At 41.1% G+C, this 18809-nt stretch overlaps 1 protein-coding gene across 1 annotated transcript in view; it reads left to right on the forward strand.

Moving 5' to 3' along the window:
- The window catches only part of cusr (Copper-only SOD repeat protein), a 115622-nt gene that overhangs the window by 3507 nt on the left and 93306 nt on the right, over positions 1-18809 (forward strand). Inside the window, exon 3 of the mRNA XM_020535248.2 lies at positions 12601-12700. Coding sequence (XP_020390837.2) covers positions 12601-12700 — 100 coding nt within the window. The remainder of the gene's footprint in view (positions 1-12600; positions 12701-18809) is intronic.

The raw sequence follows: 18809 nt of genomic DNA on the forward strand, positions 1-18809 counted from the left end.
CAGCCTTCCTGCTCCTCTGATGCTGCTTGGCCTGCTGTATTCATCCAGCTCTACACCATGTTATCTCTGTGAACATGCAGCAATCCTTTTAAAATGTGAAGCACTGTGCATGGGAGGTGATGGCCTAGTGATATTCTTGCTAGACTATTAATCCAGAGACACCCTTCTAGGGACCTGGGTTCAAAACCCACCATGGTGGAATTCAATAAAAATCTGGAGTTAAGAGTCTAATGATGGTCGTGAAATGGTTGTGTATTGTTGGAAAAACCCATTTGGTTCATGAATGTCTTTTAGGGCAGGAAACTGCTGTTCTTACCTGGTCTGGCCTGCATGTAACTCCATACCCACAGCGATATGGTTGTCTTTCAACAGCCCTCTGGGCAATTAGGGATAGGCAATACATACCTAGCCAGTGATGCCCACATTCTGTGAATAAAAAAAATTCCTAAAGGATTGTGCATTGCAACAACATTGGGAATATTGCTACTTGGCAGCTGTTTCAAATCTATGAAGTATCTTGGAACATTTACTATGTTTATTTTCCCCTTTATTCATTCACGGGATGAGGGCGTCGCTGGCTAGGCAGCATTTATTGCCCATCCCTAATTGCCCACAGGGCAGTTAGGAGTCAACCACATTGCTGTGAGTCTGGAGCCATGTTGTAGGCCAGACCAGGTAAGGATGGCAGTTTCCTTCCCTGAAGGACATTAGTGAACCAGATGGGTTTTTCCCAACAATCGATAATGGATTCATAGTCATCATTAGATATTTATTGGATTCAAATTCCACCATCTGCCATGGTGGGACTTGAACCCGGGTGCCCAGAACATCATCTGGGTCTCTGGATTAACAGTCCAGCGATAATACCACTAGGCCATCGCCTCCTCTTCATTCATTAAATAATACATGTAGTTGCACTTCCTGTATCCCAAGTTCAATATGAAACTGTTTTGCTGATTTGAGTGAGGAGAGAAAGTTGTCTTGAGCTATTTTGCACCAATTATAAGGCTGGGTCCACCTTTATGGGTTTTGAAGTGCTTTGAAGTGACTTTGCAAGGCTAATCCCATTGTAGGTTGCAAAATGTACCCACTAATAACAATGTAAGTACTGACTGTGAGATGAAGACTCCTACACTAATCAGTTTCAAACAATGAGTTAGTGTGGTCTGTACCTTGTGACTCTTGTGAAGTGCTTGCTAATTGTGATACCAGCCCCTAACTTTTTCAATGAGCAGAGATGTAAGGGCAGACAAACGAAAGCAGACTGAGAAAGTCAGGGAATTGGCAGACAGTAAAGATCTTGCACAGCAGTGTGTGAATGTATTATACAACACAATGCTTTTCACGCAGTATTTAAAACTATTCTATGAGTAACATCATCTAAAATGCTGGCCATTCCTGCAGCATAAAAGTCATTGGATATTTTTGTCTTGAGAATTAACTGGGATCCTTATTAAATTCTGACACTAAAGTACAAAGACATTTGTCGCTTGATGTTGGATGATCACGTTTCTGTTTTCTGGAAAACAGAGACCATTATTTAACCTCAGAAATCCATATGATACTGCAGTTGCAGGCCAGTTGGTAATAAATTATTTAGAAAAATTCTTTGGTACAGGTAAATCAATTGCTATAAATAGCATTTTTAATAATGGTATTTCATGCTTCGTATTTAGTATCTTATGTTATTTCTCAAGAAGACATGATTTTATATAAAGAGACAAAATAATATTGAAATTTAGAAGTGAAGCTTTTTGGCAACTTTGACTGCTCACTGATGCCAGTTAGGTTCTCCCAGGACCACTCAGCTCTTGACCTCATTACAGCCTTGGCCCAAACATGGTTAATAGAGCTGCAATCCAAAGGGAAGATGACAGTCCCTGCCCTTGACATCAAGGCAGCATATGCATGAATGTCGCATCTAAGAGCCTAAACAAAACCTGCATTGGTGAGTGGAGGTTGTTTTATGATGGGGAGGAGGATGAAAGAGAGTGTGAAAGGAGATGTTGCTGTCGCTGGTTGAGATGTGAATCTCAACTTCTCATGACTTTCAATGGCATTGTTGTCATGTATATTTAAAATTTATTCATTTAGAGGACATGGGCTTCACTCACTGGGCCAGCATTGCTCTTGAGAAGGTGCTGGTGAGCTGCTTTCTTGAATCGCTACAGTTTGTTTGTTGCTTTTAGGGAGGGAATTCCAGGATTTTGACCCAGAGATGCTGAAGGAATGGGGATCTACTTCCAAGTCAGGCTGGTGAGTAGCTTGCAGACAAGTGTTCCCATGCATCAGCTGCCCTTATCGTTCTTAATGGTAGTGATTGTGGTTTTGGAGGGTGCTGTCCAAGGAGCCTTGATGGCTTTCTGCAGTGTCAAAATGGTACTTGGAGATAGTACACACTGCTGCTACAGAGCATTGGTGTTTGAGGGAGTGAATGTTTGTGGCGGTGGTACCAATCAAGCGGGCTGCTTTGTCTAGAGAGTGTTAAAGCTTCTTGAGTGTTGTGGACGTTGCACCCATCTAGGCAAGGAGGAAGTATTCCATCACAATATCAATGTCCTGGAGGTTGCCAAAGACTAGAAATCTAACTGGATCAGCAAATAAATAAATAGGTCAGAGGTTAGGAATCCTGTGGCAAGTATTTCACCTCCTGTCTCCCCAATCCTGTCCACAAAGCACAAGTCAGGAGTGTGATGGAATATTCTCCGCTTGCCTGGATGAATGCAGCTCCAATAACAATTGAAGCTTGACACTTTCCAGGATAAAGCAGTCTGTGTAAGTTGCACCCAATGCACTATTCCCAAAATTCACTCCTTCCACCAACACACCATGATTGTGGTATATAGCATCTGCAAGATGCATTGTTACAACTGACCAAGGCTACTTTAACCCCTTAAAAATACACATCCTCTACCATCTTGAAGGATAAGGGCAGCAGATACATGGAACTCTATCCCCGCAAGTTCCACTCCAAGCCACTCATTATTCTAACTTGGAAATATATCACTGTTCCTTCAGTACCACTGGGTCAAAATCCTGGAACTGTCTCCCTAACTGCATTGTGGGTATATCTATGTCAAATGGACTGCAGTGGTTCAAGAAGGCAGCTCGCCACCACCTTTTGCCAAGACAATTGCAGAGGCAACAAACAGTTGCCTAGTAGGCAATGCCCACATCTCACAAACATTTTTTTTTAAAAATTGCATCTGAAAATGGGCCATAGCGCTCGTTCTATGCACTCTACATGGACCTAATATAGACCATGAAGAATTTGTCCACTGGCTTCATTTCTTTGTATTTCTGACATGTGCTAATCATGGACTTGTATGCAACCAGATCATATGTGCCCTGGATGCCTGTAGTGGAAACATTACCACTAATAAGTCCCACATGCCAACTGTGGAATGAATACCTGTAGGCCAATCACCAAGTATTAGAATGATACGAAAGCTTAGAGGATAAACTGTAAGACACCTTGACTAAATCTGGCTTGTATTCGAACTATTTTGAAATGACTGGGGTTTAAAGTGGAATTGTTTTCTTAGTGAACTTTAAAAAGAGGACTTTAAAATCCAGCTCACTGTTGCACTGCAGACTAACTCCCAGTGAACATGGTTGCAGCACCTTGGCTCCTGGTACTAATCGTTATTGTTTGCCCTCTGAGGTGCATGTTAAATAGTAGCCTCAATTTCAGTTAATTGTTGAAAGTGTGCAAGCTTGCAAGTTCACTTACTGCATCTTTAATACAGCTGTATCATCAAGGGACCTTTGTCCCAGGGGAATTCAAACTGTACATTGTCATATGTTGGTCAATACTTTAAACAAGAAGCCAAAATGTGATTGGAAAGGATGTATTGTGTTACCATGAAGTGTTTGCCTTTACATCAAAGAACACCTAAATAACACATGACACAGATAACAAGGTGTAGAGCTGGATGAACACAGCAGGTCAAGCAGCAACAAAGGAGCAGGAAAGCTGACATTTCGGACCTAGACCGAAAGAAGGGTCTAGGCCCAAAACGTCAGCTTTCCTACTCCTCTGATGCTGCTTGGCCTGCTGTGTTCATCCAGCTCTACACCTTGTTATCTCAGATTCTCCAGCATCTGCAGTTCCTACTATCTCTCTAACACATGACGCATATGTTACTTGATTTATCCAATACATAATGTAGTCTGGAAAGGAAATGCCCCATGTTGCATCTCCCAGGTAATGCTCAGATTGTAGGAAAAACATCCAAAATAATGGTTGTGGATTTTACATTTTTGTCTAAATATCTTCACAGATTGTGCATGTGTACAGTTTCATTGTTGTGTACATTGTACTGGAGAATACATGGAATACCACTTGCTCTTCCAACAACTCCTAAAAATGATAGGGCAGGTTTTCTGGTGGCCTATCATTATGTGAGCATAAATGAGAGTCGGCGTTGAGACTCTGAGGGCTCTTTACCATAGCACACTGGAGGAATTGCCTGGGAAATGAAATTTTCCACTGGGCAATTTACCTAGGGCAGGAACCCTACAGAAGTCTTAAATTCAGAGGCTTAGGATGATTCCGATGGAATTAAGTTAAATAGTTACTCAGGAAACGTCAGACAATTAAATATATAGTCTAACTCCTGAGTGACTATTAAATAGACCCCACACTTACCTTGCAGACTCTAACCTGACACTTCCCACAGAAACTGACACACCGTCCCCGAATAAACTGTATACTGGAAGTATGGCTTTGTATTTCTGAGGAAGCTCTAAGTAGAACCTCTTATCAGAAACAGAGCTCCCTTCTTTCATTCAAAAAAAGGGATGGAGTGATAATCCACATGAAATGGTCACTTCCCAGAAAATCTAGTCCATTATATTCATGCTAGAATAGTTTTAATTTACTAACAAGCAAAATGGCTGTGTACTACAAATAAGGGGCCATTGTTGGCCTTAGGAATGTTATTTCAGTTGCATGTTTTGATTCAGAGAGAGCCTGGTTTGCATGTGGAAGCTTATTATGTTTACTGTGAACACAAATTTAAGTGCTGGGAGAACACCTGAGTTATAACATTATCATTGAGGGAATTAATGAAGAAGGTGAAATTCACATCAACGTTTTTACTTTTCTTCTTTTCTATGCAGAGGACTTCTTACTCCATCTTTTTGTCTTTTTTTTTGGCGTGCCAAAAATTTGATGATGCTTATGCCTCTGGGTCCTTTGGTTCTATTCTACTAATTGCATTTCTGATCTCACTTCTCAGCTACGTCTCTTCCACCAGAAGAAGGATAATCAGACCTCAGCAAACAGTTAAAATGCAGAGTAAATTGTTTGTATTTTCCCATTTTTGCTCATTTGGAATTCCCAGTGCCTCTCCACAGTTTCCTTCTAGGTGCCTGAATCTCCAGCCATACAGAACGAGTCCTCTTGTTGTCACTCCAAGACAAAACAAATCCAATAGGAGAACAGCATTTTTTTTGGCATTCGAAAATCAGTTTGTTTACAGTAGAACTGCACGCTATTAATGGACTAGATACAGTATGTGAAGGCAATTGTGTTAACATGAATTCCTATCAATGGATGAACAAGAGAAAACAGCACTATGTTGTGACACACCTAAAAAGAAAACTTTTAAGGATTATTGGGTGCAGGAAAAACCTGGACACAAACTCGTGGTTAAAATGAATATGGAAAGTTCTTTAACAGGAGACTCCCTGGAGAGAGATTTGGCAGCAGCACCAAGGGTGTTAATATTAAGCCTTGTCTAATTAAGTTTTTTTTTTGGCCAGCTGCCATAAAGCTCAACTTCTAGCTGCCAGGTAGTCTTGCATACAGTTTTTTTTGTAAACCCTCTCCTTTTCATACTCGTGGGTTCATAGGAACATAACTGAATCTTAATCTGTCCTGTCTCAAATGTCTACTTTGTACATCACAGGGAGGGAAAATAAGATTCTATTACTAATTATCTCAATTCAAGTAATTTTCCTGGGCTAGCTAGAATGAACTAAAACAGATGAACTGGCACCAGTAAACAACAACTCATAAGCAGCTCAGTCTGCACATGTGGGAAACCCAGTTACTCTTCTAGGACTGAATCAGAAGTTGCAATTTTCTTTTTAGCCAGGTAGGAGGAAAGCCCAGGTGTCGTTGGAAAGTTTTCAGCGGAGGCACAGAGACAGCATGAATGCTCTTCTTGGTCCTACAAACCTCTAGAAACATTTACCTGTGGCAATTTATGTCCTTCCTCCAATGGTCTCTTTATTTATGTAACCTGCTGAGGTATCATTCATTTGAAGTTCAAAATTGTATTGGGGGTTTCATCTTACTCCTTTTTGAATGACTTTTTGGATGAACTCGCTGCTGTGTGGGAGCATTAGGACCTTAGTGCAACTTTGTCTAGGAGCTGTACACTACTGAGTATAAACGGCATAGAGTGTGAAAAGTTAGAATACCCTGGAAGAACACCATCAAACTTCAAAAATCTAGGTTGGAAGACTCACAAAAGCATACGGATATGAACAGATTGTGTTTTACCTAGTGTATCTATAAGTCATTGTCTGGTATATCTACAATTACCATGTACACCAGTATTTAGCATGAATGGATTGTAAGTAGTGCTACTTTGATGTCTAAGCCTGAAGACATTTCTTGACTTTTCCTTCTCCTTGACTAGTCTGTCATGAACCCAAATTCAGTGTGGCATCAAACCACGTACCAAAAGGCGCAGAAGATTGGTGGCTGACAGCAGCCCAGTAGACATGATAGGGTTTTGAAAAATATTGCATAAGGTGCCCGTCAGTGGGCAACTCCACAACACAGGATCTCATGGAATTAATTGTTTTATAACTGCAACCCATATCTATTCCAGAAATTTCATCAGTCAGTTCACCGTTGCTTCTTTCTTCAAGCCAAAATAGTAGCTTGATTCCATTAACATTCCATTAATGTTCACCTTTCCATCTAGCCACAGATGTTCCTGCTTCCCCTCATTTTTGATGTTTGTCATCGGCTTAATAAGACTGTAGTAATAGTGTCAGAGTAACTCATTAGTGCAATTACTGTGCAAGCATTATAACACAACATGCAACTTTACAGGATTACAATGGTGTGCCTTGTGTTCCTTAAATAAACAAATCATATTGAGGAAAAACACAACACAAACTGACTCAAAATTTGGTCTCTGGACAGTTTTCTATTCATTCCTGGAATACAGATATTGCTGGTAAAGCTCGCATTTATTATACATTCCTTTCACTTGAACTGTACAGTTTGTGTGGTCAAGAATGTTGAAATAATCGATTGCCTGAACCACAACTACATTTTTAAAAATGTATCATACGAATGATCTAGTTGGGAGAAACAGCAAATTATTCCACTAACAGTTTGATGTAGAAACTAATGCCACCTTTATTCATGACATTTACACTGGGTGTAAGTTCTGAGAGCTGGTACAGTGTCTGTGTGTGTGTGCATGCGTGTGTGTGCGTGCATGTGCGTGCATGTGTGTGCGTGCGTGTGTGCGTCTGCTGGAAATTATAATTCTGGCTGTTAAATGGTGCTTAGTTTTTAACCATTTCAAAGCAGCTGGTGCAGTGGGGCTAAAGCAGTTGTATTGCATTGGTTTGAATATAAATGTTCACCTTTTTCAGAATTTCCACTAATTATTCTGCATGTTTGGAAAATAGCAAAAACCAAAAGGGACCATTGATACCAGCAAAACATGCTGTCACTCAGTTTTTTAGATGATTTTTCTTGCACTATTCTATTCTTGTTATTTTTATCCATGCATATGCCTTTATGATTAATGTGCATCAATTTTGTGAAGATGACTGTACCTCTGATAATAGTTAAAATCAGCATACTTCAACATCTTACACTCCCAGAAATCTGTGTAGCTAAACCTTCAATCTTTCTTAATGAGGAATGTTTGCCAGCTATGTAAAAAAAAACTGTTACACTTATCTTTTGTCTTTATCTGACAGTTAGTGGGGATCAATCAAATAAGGCTATTTAAATCATAGTGATCAGATCCTGAGTTTTGCAGTTCCCTCAACAGCATGATTAAAGGTTCAGGAGACTGGAAGAGCAGGCAAAGGACAGCTGAGGAAAGAAGGTGGTAGGTATACCTTCTTCCTCAGAGAAATACCTGAGGATCAACCCAGGATGCATGGAATTGGATTTACCATCAAACATAAATTTGTCAACTGACTCGTAGACCTCTCTGTTAGCATCAACAATCACCTCATGACTCTCCATTTATAAGAGCAGGCAATAGTTGTGAGTGCTGATATTCCAACCCTTGATCCCACTGTTGAATCCAAGGAAGGCTTCTACTCCATCCTGGACACCATACCCATCAACATCCCTCAGGAAGATGAAATTACCCTCCTTCAAGACTTAAACGCCAAGGTTGAAAAGGACGGTCAGCTCTGGAAAGCAACCATGAGAAAGTATGAAGTCAGGAATTGCAATTCCAAGATTCTCTAGCTTACCAAATGCGCAGTACACCAGCTGTTCATCACCAATACACTGTTCCACCAAAAAGACAAGTTCAAGACTTTTTGGGGCAATCCACGATCAGCGCACTGGCACATGATTAACTACATCATTGTTCAATCCCAAGACCAAAGGGATGGCCTCATTACCAAAGTCCTTATTACCTCATAACCAGTCCAGATGACTGCAGGACAGGCCCACTAGCTTATCTGCTTTTCTATGACCATCAAATGCCGCCAGAAACAGCTGAAGATGAAGAAACAATTCAGGATAAAGCTCAACATTGAGCGGCTTCAACAACCAAGCAGACTGATGAATTTCCAACAATGTCTTCACCTAAATCTCCAAAGAGTTCATTTTAATGAACTGGAAGAAATCTGGAAAGAGCTGAAGACAGCCATCATTTCATGCTATGAAGAAACCATTGGCTATAAGACCAGGAAAAACCAAGCCTTGTTCAACGAGAACGATCACATCATCTCAAACCTCACTGACAAGAAGAGGAAAGCTCTTCATGCCTGGCATAGCAGCATCACCAATGAGGCAAAGAGGAGAACTCCTCAAATAATAAAGGCAGAGTTCCAGGGAGGAACAAGGGAAATCAAGAACCAATGGTAGACTGAGAAAACTGAGCAGCCGTAACTGCTTGCTGACAAACCGAACACCCGGGGTTTCTTCAGAACCATCGAGGCGATACATGGACGCAATACCCTTGGCCTCAAACCAGTGTGGAGTAAAGGATAGAACTCTATAGAGAGACAGAGAAAACATCAGCCTTCAATGGTGAGAACACCTAGAAGAATTCCTAAACCATAGTACAGTTGTTGAAGAAGATGTGTTTTAGGAAATCCTCCAGTGCCCCATAAAAGATGATCTTAACTCCTACCTAGTGTAGCAGAAGTTGTAGCCTCCATTAGGCAAACAATGGAAAAGCTGCAGAAGTTGATGGGATTCCAGCAGAGATTTTCAAATTTGAGCAGAGCTTACCTGTCTCTTCCATCAACTGTTCCTGAAAATCTGAGGCAAATAAGAAATCTCTGCTGATCTCAGGAATGCTACCCATACCCAAGGTCTTCAAGAAAGGAGACAAAGTGGACTGCTGAGGAAACTATTGAGGAAACGCCAAACTCTCCATCACTGCGATGATCATCAGCAAAATCTTCGCTAGCACCTTCTCCCAGCCATGGAAAAACTCGTTCCTGAAAGCCAGTGTGGCTTCCGACCAAGCCATGGAATTATAGACAGAATTTTCTCTGCGTGGAAACTCCTAGAGAAATACCATTAGCAAAACTAACCACTGTACATGGCCTTCATTGATCCGACCAAGGCTTTTGACTGAATCAATCAGGAAGTGCTGTGGAAGGCCCAGTCAAAGGCTGGCTGTCCTCCATCTCCTCTACAACAAGATGTTGGCGATGGTCCTTACCGATGCTAATATGACAGAATCCTTTGAAGTTAAGACAGTGGAGTTTGCATTGCCCACAGGATGGACAGAACTTTTCAACCTCAACAGGTTGAAATCTAAGAAATAAACAACATTGACCTCGCTTGTGGAACTTAAGTGTTTGGGTGACAGTGTCAGCTCGACTGTCTCGGAAGAGAATCTTCAAGCCTCACAGAATGCCGTTGTGGAAGCATATCGCAGAATTCAGTCTCAACCTCAAGAAGATTCAAACCTTTACCAATCCGTCCTAGGTCAGGTTCCAGTCCATTCCTCCAATAAGAACAATGGAGAAATCCTCCCAAATGTGGAACATTTCCCTTCCCTAGGAAGCGATCACCCGTCTAAAGCTAACGTCAATGTGGGAATTCAACATCACATCCAATCTGCGAGTGCTGCCTTCAGTCGCCGAAGGATGAGAGTCTTCGACGATGACACCCGTGCTTTATCAAGAGCCTGTGTATAAGGCAGGCATTTTTCTGACTCCTGAGCCTGGCTCTGAAACTTGGACAATGTACAGACACCAAGTCAACACCCTCGAAGTACCATCACTGCTGTTTGAGATGGATTCTCTGCTTTAGCTGGGATGACAGGCATCCTCAATGTCCTTGAAGCAGCTAATAGCACCGGCATCGAGGCCACGATCGTCCAAAACCAACTCCACTGGGCTGGCATGTTCTGCCAAAGCAAATGTTCACCAGCTCAAGGAAGGCACTCGAATAAGAGGTGGTCAAAACATTTATTTCAAAAACTTCCTGAAGGCTTTCCTCAAGAAATACAGCATAAATGTTGATGCATGGGAGACCCTCATTGAGAAGAAACAGCTTGGTAAAATTCCTGCATAAAGGAAGATAATTCTTTAAGAACACCAGCAGTAAGGGAAAGTAGAGAAAATGAAGAGGAGAAAGGAATGCCAGTGATCTTAACGCTAAGGACCACTTCCATGTCCCGGAAACACCTTCCAAATGTATGGTTGGAGATGGGCTCTAGGATCAGACTCATCAGTCACACAAGGACCCATGGAACCCAGGACCAGAGACACCAAATTTCCTAAGTGGGCAATCCTACTTGTTAGGGAGTGATGAACAGCATCAATATATCAGGTGTGTGAGGATGTACATATCTGTGAGGTTTATGTAGCTTTGTATACATTCATGAATTAATCTATTCCAGGGAAACACTAGCTCTGGTTTCTTCCTTCAGCAACTAACAATCAGGATTTAAACAACACCTTGCATTTGGACTTGTCCTGTTGTCTGATGCAGCATCTAGTATTAGGTAGCTACATAGTCAGAAGTATGTAATTTTTTTTCTTGCCATGGGCTGGATTTAATATACCTGTCGGTGGGTTTGAAGGTAAGAGGGTTCATTAATTCTAGTGGGCACTGTGCCCACTGCCTGCTCCCATTTCTCAGTGCAATTTTATAACAGGGAGAGGTTGGCATCTGATATGTCACCTGTCTTCAGCCAACTCCAGGGCTTGATCCAGCCCCCATTGGGTTTTAACTGCTGCTGGGTGATGTCCCAGCTAAGTATCCAGCCTGGCAGCTTTCTTTGCATTAGCTGGTCACAGAGAAATCCTTCCTTTTATCTGAAACCCTTGGCCCATCGCTCCGAAATTCCTCTTCCCCCGCTGGCTGTTCCACCTCAGATCATATCGTCTTCCCCCTTCTCCTCCCATTTCCCCCTTGCTGGGCCTGTCACCTTGGCCCCATTGGGACCCCAGACTCTTCCACTATTCCAGATCCAGCATTACACACTTCCCCTTGTACTGACAGGGGTCACACTCCTGGAGCTGCTGCGGGTAGCTGAAACTGCCAACCTCTGTTGTTGAGTGTTGAAAGTTCTAAGTCAACTCAGTGAATTCCTGTGAGCGTGAGTTTACCCCACCCCCTGCTTCCAGTTTCTAGCCTGCGGAATGTGGATTAAGGTACCTTGTTAGATACAGTCCAACGGTTGGTCAAAAATGTATCACTGCTGACTTCTAATTCTCGGAATCTGTTATCATGTACTTTTCTTGATTTAAGGAGAAAAGTGGAGGGCAGGATTGGCAAAGAGTTTTCGGAGGTATCAAAGTACTTTAAGTTCTCGACATTGATAGACCTGTATTGGTGTTCTTAAGATGTCATTGAACCAAACTCTGAGAGGTGTGGCCACTGTTGACACTTTTGTGCTTTGTAAGTGTTCTGCTCTAAGTGCACAAATCCCCCATCTGTGTGTAATAAATATGAACTGAGTAGAGCCCAGCAGGCATGGTGCTTTTTAACCTTTAGCCAAGAGAATCAAATCCAGCCTTTACAATTGTTACAAAGTGATTTCTGCTTTGCATTAACATGGATAATAAAAACGTATCCTAAAATTGCATTCCTGTTGCAACCATTTTGTACTTGAATTCATAGGTTCTATGTAGATTTAATTTATTTGAGAAATAAATGAATAGTTATATGCCTAAGGAAAGCATTGAGCAATATGGGAAGTCAAACTATGTAGAATTCTACAGCTATAACCTTGTAAAGCTTGAAATACTTAGAAGTTTATTCTTCAAGTTCAGAGTTGTCATATTTTGTAAATCCACAACTGAGAAATAATTAAAGGTGAGCTGTTGTTCTAATTTTGACATGTTTCTAATGTTATTTCTTTTTCTTTTGTATGCCATGATAATGCTAATTCTTGGGGGAGAAAGTTTACAATGTGCAAATCTGCTTCCGGTGAAAGCTACAGACGGTGAATTTATTCGAGCCAGAGCCGTGTTTAATGGTACGGTCTTGGGTACAATTATTCTGGTAAGGCAGTATTTCATTTTTCAATTACCTTTTCCCCCCTCACGAATAAAGATAAGATGGTTCCCTGTTTTGCTGCAGCAACGTTGTGGAATTAAGGTGCAGGGTGATAATCTACATCTTTGTCATTTGTTCAGTAATGCATATCACGTTGCTCCCATGAAAAACCATTCCTGTCAATCCAAAATTACCTTTGCTTTCAAAAACACGGCCAAAAATGTTATCTTCATTTTGAGCTAACATAATCTTACATTTTGTGATTGGTTTTAGTACTGGTAGAAGACAAAGGGTCTGAAAATCTTTTATTCTTAGAAAATGTTTGGTATTTCCTGGGTATGGTGTTAGAATTTAGACAATAGACTGAGATGCACTGTAATCTCCCCAGTCAGAAATGCTTTAAATCAAGCTATTTCACAAACATACAATAATGTCAGAATGTCTAACCACAAACATGTGAACCAAAAATACCAGATAGATATTTAAGTGAAATGTAAAACAATGATAAAGCATTATAAGAGTCATAACTTTGTTTATTTGTCCAAATACTATTTCTTTTCAAAGATATTGTATTTAAATTATTGATGTTATTGACACAGCTGTAGGAATTTGGAGCAGGTGTAGGCCAGTTGGCCCCTTGAGTTTGTTTTGTCATGCACAACTTTCCACATTCATTCCTTTCACCACCATTTCACAGTGACTGCAGTGTGTACTATTTACAAGATGTACTACACTCACCAAGGCTTCTCCTCTGGCACCTTCCAAATCTGAGATCTGTACCCGTTACAAGGTCAAGGGCAGCAAATGTATGGGATAACCACCACTGAAACTTCCCCTCCATCCACCCACCATCCTGATTTGGAAGCATATCACCATTCCTTCACAATTGCTGGGTCACTATCCTGATACTCTTTCTGAACAACATTTTGCGGGTTCCATAGCACAAGCACTGCAGCAATAAAGAAGGCAGCTCACCATCACCTTCCCCAGGACAATTACGAATGAGTAATAATTGCTGGCCTAACCAGCAGCACTGACATCCCATCCCACGGATGAATTTTAAAAGAAGAGATTAGGGCACATCTGATTTGCAGCCTCAATTCCACATGCCCTCCTACTCTTGATAACCTTTAGTCTCCCTTAGGAGTTGGGACTGTCTCTACCACTTCTGTTTTGAAACAATTTCTCCTCATTTCCACATTAAATGGGACACCCATTGAATGAATGAATGACTGAATCTGCTCAAAACATTACCAGTCAGTTGATTTCTCTGAACAGTAGATTTAAGGACTGTAGAGATTACAGTGTACTCGGTTTACACTGCTTCTAAAAACTACAGGAGCTAAGTACTGGCAGAAGCTGTGCCATTAAGAGGTAATGCATTTATGAAATTTACGGAATAATGACAGCGACTGTCACAGAAATCCTATCATTAATGTCAGAATTGCACCTGGCTTAACTTACACCAGAAGAAACAGAAGGCTGAGTTTTAAGTGCGACTCAAAGCCATGATATGCCTAAAGCTTTACACACAAAATAATAAGGCTCTACACCTTGTTATCTCAGATTCTCCAGCATCTGCAGTTCCTACTATCTCTGAAAGGATTTTATATAGGTTCAGTGCTACCTCCCGACTTTCATATTCTATTCGTTAGAAGTGCAGCAGCACCAGCATGCACTTGCATCAAGATGCCCAACGATTGATAGAAACTAGCTCTCCTGTCTCATCAGTACATTCTGAAGGAGCTGCCAGCACTGATCATGCCTCTACGGTCAGCTCATTTAACAAAATAAAGGAATTTTAGGGTCAACTAACACACTAGCAGTAGTTCTGGGGTAACGGGTGGCATATTTGGAGTGTGCTATGTGGGGTTGGAGGAAATTATACTACCTGTGGAATATTATATTTTCATAATATTTTTGGATTTTGACCTAGTGGCACATGGATTTTGGTCTGTGTATATGATTGGGTTTATGGTCAGTTTTTTGGGAGTCATGATTTTCTTTCAGACCAGTTTGAGAGACTGAGTTCATGGAGTGTTAATGGGAATTTGTTTGCATTGTGTGAGTTTTATGATTGGACAGAGTAAATATTGAAAAGCAGTAATATGCTTTCAGTTTAGAAGAATGAGGTTTGTTTTTTGCTTAGAGGAAAAACCCATAGCTTGGAAACTTTCGAATTCAGTTTGCAGAAGTTATGTTGAAAGTTAGATCTTAGATGTAAGGCAGCTTGACAGATATATGAATAGGCAGGGAATTAAGAGATACCGACAGCATAGAGGCAAAAGATTTTTAGTTTAGAAAGGCATTTTGTGTTGGCGCAGACTTGATGGAGCAAAGGGCCTGTTCCTGCGCTTTACTGTTCTTTGTAAGAACTAGTTTCTCTTGGAGAAAGATGTTAGTTTAAAACAGTTACGAAATAGGCTGTCTCAGTGTAATGTTTTAATTTAAAAGTTCCAGACCAGAAGTAATTGGGTAGAACTGAGAAGGATTTATTTGAATCTGAAAAAGTCTAAGCTCAGTTCCATGAATACTCAAGGAAGAGCTATCAAACTTTCAAGATAGGAATTGAAAGAAACAAATAAGTTACATTTATGGATGTAATACAGGCAATAACTCTCTTTGGTATTTGAGTTTAGTAATTTCATTGTTTTAGGAATAAATGGAATTTTACTGTGTGTTTTGAAATCTTTAAAGTTTTTTTTTATTGTTAGGTTTATTTTATCTTCTTTTTGTTTGCAGAATAAACCTCTGTTTTGTTGTTAAAAAAATATGCAGACCACCTCATTAGATTGTGCATGAATCACAAAAATCTAGAAGGTGATTGGTTAGGCAAATGGAATGTTAGTGTTTATTTCGAAAGGAATGGAATATAAAAGTAGGGGTGGTCTTGCTAAATCTATACAAGGTTCGAGTTTGACCTCACCTAGAATACTGCGAACAGGTTTGGGCCCTTGTCTAAGGAGAAATATAGTGACATTGGAGGCAGCCTCAAGAAGGCTCACTTAGTTTGTTTCCCCTTGTTAGAGAGTCTAGGACCAGAGGAAATATTCTCAGCAAAGGTCTTTTCAGTTTAGACAAAGATGAAGAAGAATTTCTTCTCTTGGAGTGTAGCGAATCTGTGGATTTTTTTTAACCCTAGAAAGCCATTGAGGCTGGGTCATTAGGTATTCAAGGCTGAGATAGACAAATTTTTAATCAATAAGGAAATCGCAGGTTATGTGGAAAATTTAGGAAAGTGGAGTTGAGGATAATTGGATCAGTATGATCTCATTGAATGGCAGAGCAGACTCTCTTGGGCTGAATGACCCAATTCTGTTTCCACGTCTTCTAGCAAGGAGTGTCCAAGACATCTGCATGCTAACCAGAGAAATCATACCTTACACAATTACTTCAGGGTAATATAACAGAATACAAAATATAGTGGTACAGCTGCAGAGAAGGTGCAGGGAAAGATCAACTCTAATATATGAGAGGCCTATTCATAAGTCTGATAACAGCAGGGAAGAAGCTGCTCTTAAATCTATTAGCATATGTTTTCAAACTTTTATATCTTCTCCCCAATGGAAGATGGTGGAAGAGAGTATAACCAGGATGAGAGGGGTCTTTGATTATGTTGGCTGCTTTCCCAAGGCAGCGGGAAGTATCGACGGTGTCAATGGAAGGAAGGCACATTTTCGTGATGGACTGGGTTGCGTTCACAACTCTCTGTAATTCTTGTGGTCTTGAGCAGAGCAGTGCTGTACCAATCTGTGGTGCATCTGGATAGAATGCTTTCTATGGTGAATCTGTAAAAATTGGTAAGAGTCATTGTCAACATGCCAAATCTACTTAGTCTCATGAGGAAGTAGAGGTGTTGGTGTGTTTTCTCAACTGTAGCATTGACGCGGATGGACTAGGATAGGTCATTACATCACGCATAAATTGAAAGTGATGATAGATTGTGTTATCATACTTAGTGGACTAAATATTGGAAAAGTTCTATATTTGGAACATGTTTATGTTTAAAAGATTTTGGGTACTCTGTATCATCCCACTTTACAAGTATAGCTTCAGATGCCATTTATAGTGGCTTTTATAGGCATCTTTTTGCTTTCTGGAACACCACTTTTGTACCATCTCACTGCCATGGTGTTCTTTTGATGTCAGCAATAATGTCTTATTTTAATCTTGTTCATGAATTTTTTTGTACCATTTAATGAATACAAATTTTCAAAAAAATACACTGTGGGTGCACCTGTTATTGCACCATGCTTTGTGTACCAAGTAGCACATTTTGTAAGGCACTCTTAAGTTCATTTCCACACACACCAGAAAATACTGAGATCCTCTTGAGTTTTGTCATCTTGACTTGATTTGCAAAACTTTTCAGGCACTTTAGTTGGACAATCTACTAGAGGACTGATTCAGAGAACTATTTGTCAATCAGATTTGAGCAATTCTGGACCGGATAGTCATGATGGAGTTCCTTTAAAACTGGCTCCTTTTTTGAAAAAGAAAACCTAAATGAAATGACCACATCATTGTCCCAAGTCACTGAGTAATTATAATTGTGATTCATAAGAATGTAGAAGGAATATCAAGCTTTCCTTAGAAAAAGGAAATTATTTTTTGACTCAACAACCCCTAAAATTTTATCCATCTGCTACTTCCTAATATGCTTCAATTCTTCAGTTACATTATTAGCTTCCTTTCTAGGCATGAAGCTGCTCTTGTGGATCAGCATCTCACCAATTAAACCTGTTTTTTTTCTTTTCATTCCCACTTCAGCTCTCATTGGCAATGCCAATTTTCTCTATCGGCAGAAAGTTAAAAACCTGGCCCTTTGTCTTTCCACAAACATACCATCTTCCTGACCCCTGTTTTCCTTTCTGCATTTCCAATTAGTATTAGAACACTTTCCAATACTAGGTTGAATTTCTTAAAGTCTTGAAATTTTAAGATATGTCTCTTTTTCAGGGAAAGCCAATCTCAATTTTAACACAGTGTGGAGTTAGAGGAACGCAGCATCAGAGGAGCAGTAAAGTTGATGTTTCGGGTTGGGACCCTTCTTCAGAAATGGGGGGGAAGGGAGCTCAGAAATAAATAGAGAGAAGAGAATGGGGCTGGAGAAGGTATATGGGATGGTGATAGGTGAGTGCAAGTCGGGAGTGGTGGGGATTGGTCAGTGCGGTGGGAGGAGCGATTAAGTGGGAGAGAAGATGGACATGTTGTGTCAGGTCAGATTGTGGCACCCACAACCAAAGATATATTTCCCTCCACACCCCTATCTGCCTTTCGTAGGGATCGATCTCTCCATGACTCCCTTGTCTGCTCCACACTCTCCACTAGCCCTACCACCCCTGGCACCTTTCCCTGCAACCGCAGGAAGTGCTACACTTGCCCCTTCACCTTCCCCCTCATCTCCATTCAAGGCACAAAACAAATCTTCCACATTTGACAGATGTTCACCTGCATATCCATCAACTTGGTCTACTGTATCCTGCTGCTCCCGATGTAGCCTCCTCTACATTGGTGAGACCAAGCGAAGGCTCGGAGACCGATTTGTAGAGCACCTGTGCTCTGTTTGCAACAAACGCCAACACCTTCCAGTTGCGAACCACTTCAACTCCCCCTCCCACTCCCTGGGTGACATATCCATCCTGGGCCTCCTCCAGTGTCACAATGACACCACCTGCTAACTGGAGGAGCAGCACCTCATATTCCGCCTTGGGAGCCTCCATCCTAAATAGCTAAACATGGATTTCACCAGTTTTAAAATTTCCCCACCCCCGGCCTCATCCCATGACCAACCCTCCCTCTAATCCCCACCTCCTTGACCTGACACAACCTGTCCATCTTTTCTCCAACCTATCAGCCCCTCCCACTTCACTGACCAATGCCCACCACATCCTACCTGCATTCACCTATCACCATCCCACCAACCTTCCCCAGCCTCACCCCTCCTCTCTCTATTTATTTCCGAGGCCCCTTCCTCCTCCCCATTTCTGAAGAAGGGTCCCAACCTGAAACGTCAACTTTCCGGCTCCTCTGATGCTCCCTGGCCTGCTGTGCTCCTCCAGCTCCACACTGTGTTATCTCTGACTACACCATCTGCAGTTCTTGCAGTCTCAAC

Source organism: Rhincodon typus, chromosome 20, assembly GCF_021869965.1.
Source record: "Rhincodon typus isolate 14 chromosome 20, sRhiTyp1.1, whole genome shotgun sequence".
In the NCBI taxonomy this organism is placed as follows: Eukaryota; Metazoa; Chordata; class Chondrichthyes; order Orectolobiformes; family Rhincodontidae; genus Rhincodon; species Rhincodon typus.